Source organism: Atta colombica, unplaced genomic scaffold (assembly GCF_001594045.1).
Source record: "Atta colombica isolate Treedump-2 unplaced genomic scaffold, Acol1.0 scaffold18, whole genome shotgun sequence".
NCBI lineage: Eukaryota > Metazoa > Arthropoda > Insecta > Hymenoptera > Formicidae > Atta > Atta colombica.
This window is the reverse complement of record NW_017259271.1, coordinates 754,653-764,066: the sequence shown is the minus strand read 5'-3', so window position 1 is coordinate 764,066 and position 9,414 is coordinate 754,653. Positions and strand designations below refer to the sequence as shown.

The 9,414-nt window shown below is 27.5% G+C and overlaps 1 protein-coding gene across 1 annotated transcript in view; it reads right to left on the bottom strand.

Moving 5' to 3' along the window:
* LOC108686419 overlaps positions 1-9,414 on the bottom strand; it is a 127,276-nt gene that overhangs the window by 10,178 nt on the left and 107,684 nt on the right. Inside the window, exon 5 of the mRNA XM_018191722.1 lies at positions 624-835. Coding sequence (XP_018047211.1) covers positions 624-835 — 212 coding nt within the window. The remainder of the gene's footprint in view (positions 1-623; positions 836-9,414) is intronic.

Sequence of the window (9,414 nt, the reverse complement as noted above, 5' to 3'; positions counted from 1 at the left end):
ATACATATATATATATACATATATACATATTGTATACAAAATTTTAATACATATTAATAAAGCATATACAAATAGATAGAAAAATATACAAATTTTACTTAAGCATCTTTTCAAGTTTTCATATATTTTATTGTTCCGATAACAATTACTTATGCATATGAGCATTTATTATGTATATACGGAAGCATTAATAATTAATTCTCGAAAATTATTTTAACATAACTTTATTATACTTATTATATTATATGGTTGAATTCATAAAAAATAATCTTTAATTTGATAAAAAAGAAATTTGAAAATTTAAGAAAATTATGGATAGCGGAGATATTTTATTAAATAAAAAAATAAAGAAAATTTTTTTATCTTTATAATTTTAAAGTACTCTTTTTATAATTTGGATATTATACTCTTTTGGATAAAGTACTCTTTTTATAATTTTATAATTTGGATATTATATCGACGCGATGTTACAGCCAGTACAGGCCCGACATTCGGAAGTTGATATCTGACGTTGACCCAGTTATAGAATCGTTATAGAATACATAGGTTGTTTATAACTTTTATACTTATAATTTTTAATGTGTTATAATGTATTTAAAATATTTAGATGATTGTAAACGTACCACTCGTGTTCCATTCAGCTCGTTCGCCATTTATTTCACCTCTAAGACACCTCTCGACGTATGTCAAGGGATCAAGCCTGGCTGCTAGAACCTCGCGCAAGAGAGCAATATATGCTATGGCCAGGCGCAAGGTATCAATCTTTGACAGTCGCTTTTCGTAAGGAAAGGTTGGCACATGGACCCGAAGCTCGTCGAAAGCCGAGTTGATGCTGCTAAAAATTGCAATCACACTGACAATCCGCCCGCGCGTATCTTGTCAAAATATAACATAAATATTTTATTGTATATATCCTAGCTATGTATATTGTACATATTTATGTATCTTAAAATAAAACATCACATTGTGAATTAATAATGCAAAACGTTCATATTATAATGAGTATATATAAGCAATACATTAAATAACATATTAAATTGTAAATCTTACTGTTATTATCATGTTACTAAATTATAATGAAATGTCAAATTATAAAAATTATTCTATTATAATAATAGAATCATAAGATAGAACTCATAAATCAGATAATTCTTCGTTGAAATCATTAATTTTTTTATTTTCAAATATAGTTCTGTTTTGAGTGTTGAATGCAAGGTAGTGCTCCTGCTAAAGGCTAAAAAAAATATATATTTTTATATTGTATATTTTTGTAATGCATTATTACTGGAACAATATGCCTGAAAGGTATTGTAGATTCAATGTTATTTTCTAAGGATTTCCTTTTGAACTTGATTAGTTTTAATGTTGTTTTGAGGGATGAAACTCAAAAATCGCAACTATACTGATTTAAGATAGTTATATCCTAAAATGCATTATTCAAGAATATCTTGAAATTTTCGTCTCAAATAATTTAGATATTAATACATATGCCTGTAAAAGATGAGCTCAAATTATCGTCCATTTCTAATATACATATAACCGATCAGACATCGTAAATTTTTCTATATCTACCATTGTAGTATAGCTATTTTTGCTGTGATGCAATATGAATTTTGTTTTGAATATAGCGAAATCATATTCAAAAAGTTAATGAAAAACTCAAATAGTTAAATTCGTGAAGAAACTCATGTAATAACATCGCAAATATTTATTGCATGATATTAAATTTTGAGATTTTGAGTCAATAAAAAATCTGGATTTTAAATATTTTCTCGAGAATTGAGGATGTCTATTAGATATGGCAATGTTGCATTTTCGAGAACCGATAAGAAGATTGTCTTTCGCATTTTTGTCGTTTCTTCGTGAGAGCCGCTTTATACTTTTTTTTTTTGCTAAAATTGTACTTTTAATATATTTTTCTTTATAATACATGTGCGGACATTTTTTTCTTTTGTATAAATATCTTGACAAATAATTTGCCTATATTCATTTGCTTATAAAAATGCAAAAATGCCTATATTCATTTGCTTATAAAAATGCAACGTTACCACGATCGAATTTCTCTTATTTACTACGTGATATGGACGTTTTCTTTTTTTCTTAAATTAATTTATTCTTTGATTTAATATTATAAGTATATAAAATATACTTCGCATTATTATTTTTTTAAATTTTACATGGCGATATATTTACTTGAAATTTAGTCATGTTTGAGTCTGTCGTTGATTCGTATAGTTGAGGTAAACTACCTTAAGAGTTCATAAAAAATTCCTAATTATGCTCTCATCGGAGATTCCTTGTTATGAATTTTAAGATATTGGGGGACTAATTGGATGTTCAGCCTCCCTTGGGAAGAAATATTTTATATATAATTATATAAAATTATATAAAAATATATATAATTCTATATAAATGGACATATTTTATAATATAATTGCATATAGCTATACGTATGTAGAAAGGCGGTTTTCAGATTGATTTTTGGCATGACTCGGAAGTTTCGAGGACTTCTGGTAGTTTTCAGGTTGATCTGAAAGTCATATATGTTTATCGGTAGATTCAGGGACTGTTCTGAAAACAATCGTTATTTTATTTCTTTGTATAAAGTCCTTAAAACTTCCAACAGATAACAATATTTTTATATTAAACGTATATAAATGTTATTATTTATAAAAAAAGCTATATATATATGTTATATATGCTTATAAACAGTTTAGTTATGACATTAATTACTTGGGAATTTATATAAAGTAAATAGTTAAATTCGTGAAGAAACTCATATAACAACATTGCAAATATTTATTGCATGATATTAAAGTTTGAGTCAATAAAAAATCTGAATTTTAAACATTTTCTCGAGAATTGAGGATGCTTATTAAATATGGTAATGTTACATTTTCGAGAATCGATAAGAAGATTGTCTTTTGCATTTTTGTCGTTTGTCGTAAATATACAGTCTCTTAGTACATTAAATTTGTTAAGTTCCTATAACTTGTTCCGTTGAACATGTGCAAACATGTCCAAACTGTATATTTATATTATATAAGATTTGGCAAGTAATTAGTCTCGTAACTAAACTGTATAAATATATACAATATATATAAAGTTTACCTTATAAATAACATTATTATTTACGATCATTTTAAAGACAATTCCTGAAATTTATTACTAAACATATGTAGCTTTCAGAATTTAAAAACTATCTCGAAACCGATTCATGTTAAAATCGATCCGAAAACTGCTCTTCTATATACATATACTATTATAATTGAAAACAGTGTCACTTTAATATCAATAAATATTTAACTTATATTTCATATCTTTAAAGACGTATGTCATATATGTTAACATAATTGTATATTTAAACACATCTAATAGTAATATTCAATCTAAATATTATAAAATTAGTGCCTATCAATGTTAACTTAGTTGTATATGACGGCGGTTTGTTTTAACTCTTATTATAAAATTCTAGTATGCAAAAATCATGATGTTCAAATCTAGTTCAAATAGTAATTTTCAGGTCTATACATATACATACAGTATACATACAGTAAAATGACAGTTTTCAGATCGTTTTCCAAGAGTACCGAAATGTCTAAACTTGATCTCAATAATTTTTTAAAACAGAATTTTATTAATACCAATTCTTCTTGTTTGCTAAAATAATTGATTGTATTCCTCAATCTATCATATACTGATGATAAAATTGTCGATTATGATGAACGGCAAATACGACATGATGATCAAATCTGAAGCATCGAATAACAGCTTCATTCAATGTATTTGAATAATATTTGAAAGGTCGAGAATATTAAAATTTCTGCTGATAGTTTTCAAGTCTATATGTAGCAATGGAATGGCAGTTTTCAGATTGCTTATTTTTTTACAAAAAACGTTTTTATAAACCTGAAAATTATCGTTTCCAAAAAATTTTAATACTCTCAGCTTTTTAGAGATGATTCAAAAACATTATTATGCTCTCATTAGAGCTGCTCTCATTAGAGTTCTCTTTGCTTTAGATTTGATTATCAGCATGTCGCATTATTCATTCAATGATCGACTTTAACATCAGTGTATGACAAACTAAAAAAATAAAATTGAATTGTTGTTGCGAAATAAAATTGATTGTTTAAACGAACAAGAAGAGTTCGTACGAGCAAAGTCTGGTTTTGAAGAAATCATTTGCTTCTTAAAATAAACAAATCTCTATCAAAGTGATCAGCAAAGATTTTAATACTATCGGTCTAAAATATGCCATTTTGCATATCACAATATGTTGCTACATCATAGATCTAAAAACTATCGTTTTAGCAAAAATTTTAATACCATCGATCAAGATTCAAATACAGTGAACGAAGCTGTAATTAGATTTGATTATCGCACTAGTCATTATCGTTAACAGAGTCAACGATTTTAATATCAGTATATGACAAACTACGGAATAAAATCGGAATCGATCGTTTAAGCGAACATAAGTAGTTCGTGTGACCAAAGCCTTATTTAAAGGAATTACAGGAATTGATTTTCTTTTAAGATGAACACATCTTTGTCAAAGTGATCGTACAAAAAATTAACAATTTTTGATTTTTTTGTCGAAAATTAAACAGTCTAAAATGTGCCATTGCGACATATAGAGAGAGAACTAAGTTTCAGCAAAAATTTTAATAATGATATTAAAATTTTTGCTAAAACGGTAATTTTAGATAATAATAGAACGGCAGTTTTTAGATCGTTAGTTTTTGATATAAAAAAACTGAAGGGACAACTGAAAAAAATACTGTTTTAGGACATTCTAACATTTTTTTTTAAGAATTGTAAACCTAGTTTTAATTATCCCTTAGTCATCTATTATCATATTTTCTATTATCAAACTGCAGTTATTGGAACTTATAATTTTCTATTAAGATGTACGAAAGAATGCAAGACCTGAAAACTGGTCTGTATATAATTTAATTTTTAACGAAATGATGCATTTCAGAATTTTTATATAATATGGAATTTTATTCTTATGCTTCTATTTAATACTGCATTTTAGTAATATATACGTTAGCAGATGCCATATTCTTTCATATATGATTATAGTAAATCAGTAAAATGAATTAGTCGTTTCTTTTTATCATGAAAATGTATTGCCTGAAAGCTGCCTTTTTATTAAAATATAATTAAGTTAATTGGTAGTTTTAGTCTTGCGCCAAAATTGTATATAATTTATTAGTTTCTTTTTTCTAGGGCACAAAAAAATTACTTATAAATGTTAAATGTAAAGCTTGAAAACGTTAAATAAAGATATACTGGTCGCTTTAGTTAAAAATGTTATTGACCTGAAAACTGCCGTTCTAAATAAATTTTAATATATTTCTTCAAAAATACTGATTTTTGTGATCGAAGAAGTTTTCGAAATTATTTATTATTTGTGGCACTATTATGTACGAAAATCATAAATTTGGAAAACAAACTGCTCTTCACATACACATATATTTATATATAATTACACAGGATTTATATATAATTACTCAGGAAAAAAATCTGGAAATGCTAAAGTATCTCAAAAACGAGATACTTTTTCTAGTGAAAAATATATAAAAGCAAAGTTATAGGGCTTCAAAAAAATCTATGTACTGATGATAAAAGATTGACATTGGGAATCTGCGAGTCATGAAGGTTGAATTTTTTAAATGGAACCCCCTATTTTTCATTGCATATTCTTATAGCACCTTGAGAGCTTTCTAAAACACATAATAAAATAATTTTTCATGAAGTACTTTTCGATTATAAGACTTGAAAATTACAATAACGCCGGCATTAGTCACCCAAGGTCAATCTCTTATCATTAGTTAGATTTTTTTGAAATCTTACAACTTTGCTTTTATATATTTTTCGCTAGAGTTGATTATTTTCGAAATATTTTAGCATTTCCAGACTTTTTGAAAACCCTGTATGTAAATTTACATATAAAATTATATATAATTATATATCAAATTATATTTAATTTTATATAATTTTACATAATTATATATAAAATATTTTTTTCCGCGCACTTTTAAATTAAAATTCCTGTTAAAGATGGCGAACTAAAAAATTTTATTCCATGGAATTTGAAAGTTCATAAATAGCTCCTAACCTGAGCTATTCGTTTTTTTTTACAACTACTGATCTGTTATGTATCATTTTGAGTTTTTGCTAAGTAATTCTTATATACGCTGTTCCGAAATTATCGTTATTTCAAATATATTCTCGGGGATGGTAAGTAAACAGTTCATAAACCGAGCCATTCTTGTTTAATCATGCCTATTTTCGACATTTTGTTCAAAACAGTATATATCTCGTTTCTATCATCGCTATGGTATCTCAGATGGCACGCGAGCCTTCTTGCGCGATACTCAAAAAGTTGATTATCATTATTATCGCACACACATTTCGCGTGTGAGAGTTCAGTTCGCTTCCCGATCAATACGGATCTATCGATATTCGTGCTCAATGCGTCTTATCCTGAATATTCAGAATGAATCACACGGAAGTTTCATCGCGTATTTCAATGCTGTATTTTATCCCGTACCGATCTACGCTGATTGCGAGAGCATTCAATGCACGAAAATTACATGAGTCTCCGACGAGATTCGCCGATCTCATTGCTGCCCGCAATACGAATTCTTTCTAACGGCTGCGAGAAATTATTTAAAGTCGTACCAAGTGCGAGTTACATGTGTATGTCTAACCGAGCGATCAATTCTCAGACCACGAGAATCGCCTATCGCCCATTTTGAACAAATCTTAATTCCTACTCGAAAATAAAGCTTAAATTATTATAACAACGAGATTGTCGTTATTTCACGTCGCCTTGATGAGCGAGCCTTTCATACAAAGTGACACCAGCGTCATAACACAAACATACACATAGTTTGCATTAAATGTAAATCTTCCTTTAAACTTTCTATTTTATTGGTAGTTTTATAAATAGTAAATGTTCAGAAATGGGGCCTCAGAACTAGTAGTTGTACAGTGAGAAAACTGTGTTGGAAAAAAACTAATACAATACTGTGGTCTTAATTTTTTTGTTAGATAATTTACTTCAAATTGTAATGGAAAATAGAAAATACAGATTAGCTACAATTTTGTAGTAAATTTGTTTTGTCACATGCAAATACAAAAATTGTGACTCTGTGAAACGAACGCGCAAATAAATTTTATCAATAAAAAATAAAAAAATTTTTTGCAATGTTTTAAATAATTATATTAAGAGTAACTTGTTATACACTGGCTATAAAATTTAGTTAAAATTTATTGCGTTATTGTAATGTTTTATAAAATAATATTCTTAATATTAAAAATACCTAACATTAATTTATAATAATGTTTTGTTTGTTTTATATAGTTTACAGTCACTGTGAATACAATTTGTTTACTTTACATTAAACATAAAGAATAAATTGTTTTACAGTAATTAGATATTTTCTAGTAGATATTTTCTATAATCTATAATTTGTAAAATATTCTGGTGTCTGCGTGGTGCATGCATGACTTTTTCCTATAATACTTATTCTTGTTCTTCAGAATCATTTTTTCGTTATCAAATCATGATCAACTAGAAGTAATCGATTTTTTCCTTCATTTTCTGATTTATAGGTAACTGCCAAATAATGGCAAGTACGCAAGTACGTTTTTGGCGTTTCCATCGTGGCCATGGAATGTAATTTTCAATATAATAATTTTCAATGGTATCTGTTTGTACCCCGTGATATCGTAAGGACTTTCCATAACCTTTTGTGGCCATTCCAAATATCTCTTATGTGCAGGAAATCCTCTAACATCTTATCAATAGTTATTTCTATCGTTAACTATCGATAGTCAATGACAAGCTTATAGAAAAAAGCGCGGCTCTCTATCTCATCGATGATTGTCGCTAATTAACAACAGTGACAATCAATAAAACAGAATCCTGTGCATATCTTTGTTGACTTAGTTCGTATCGCTTAACTATGTCTAAAATATGATTGGAAGAGTGGTCATATCATCTCTTCTGTTGGAGGGTGCTACGTTTAAGTCCGAAACACTTTTAACGAAATATTATCCTAGTCACGGAAAGAAAATACATCACTAATGTCAAAAACTAATTTACAATATTACTTCCTCACATCCCATAATACAAATTGTAAAAATATCCTTTAGAATATTAATTAATAAATGTAGAAACATGTAAAATGTCAGATGATTATTACTACTAATTTTGTTTACAACTTTTACAATTTGTAGTAACTATTATTTTATTTAGCTACAATAGTTTTATATTATAATTTCTTTGCAGAAGTTTGTTCTATAAGTTGTTGCAATAAATGCTCTACAAGGCATTTATAGACCTGTAAGTTAGAATATTGCTATCGATTATTATTATAATTTACATATATGCCATATATAATAAATATTTGCCATATATAATAAATACAACTTACTACGCGAAGTTCTATTAAATGTGATAGATTTTTAAGTTAACCGCTATTATTAGGTGTGAGAAAAAGTTCGTGGCGTTTTTTTAATGCCATCCAATGGGAAAAATGCCACGAACTTTTTCCCACACCTAATATATTTTCACAACAAATGCAATAAATTGCAACAAAATTATTTAAAATCAAAAAATTTTTTAGGTTTTGTTAATACTGCAATATTTTATAGCCTGCAGTTTATCAATTGATTTAAAACATATTTCTTAAAACAACATTTTAGATTCATTGTTACGAATTATAATATCTCTGTATCTATTTGTACTATTATTTGTAGAAGAGTAGACGCTCTCCAATTGTATCTGCTACATTTTTTCTGAGTGTGAAAAGATATGTATACAAAGTTTTAAGAAGGGTTTATAGTTTTTGTGGAAAAAATTCTATTTCAAAAACGGATAAGACGGTTATTTTTTATTTGGTAAATGTATACTTTAGGTTACATTTCATTGATTTGAGTGTCTTTAGATATGTTGTAAGGGAAAGTATTCTGATTTTCTGCAAGAAGTAAGTGACGCCGGTTTAGGAGATATAATAAATTAACTTTCCATAATATGATAATGAATTTTACATATGCCGTACTAATCTTTTAAAGAATGTAAACAAAGTCAGAAAATCACGGAAAGTCACAGATATTTTGTAAATAGTTGACGTAGTTCTCGCAATTCATCTTTCAATATGCTATTATACGAATTTCTAAATCTTGTTAATGATAAGAATAAATGATAGACCGTTTCGCGTAATAAAGTATATGCGTGGAAGCGCATATGTTTTTTATTTGACTCTTGTGGGAGTCGCATTTCCACCAAAAAATATAACCTGCTCACAATTAGGCACATCAATATCGAGCAAAAATATCGATTATAAATATATTCAGATATTTAAAACTATCTATATTTATTCCGAATAAATAGACATT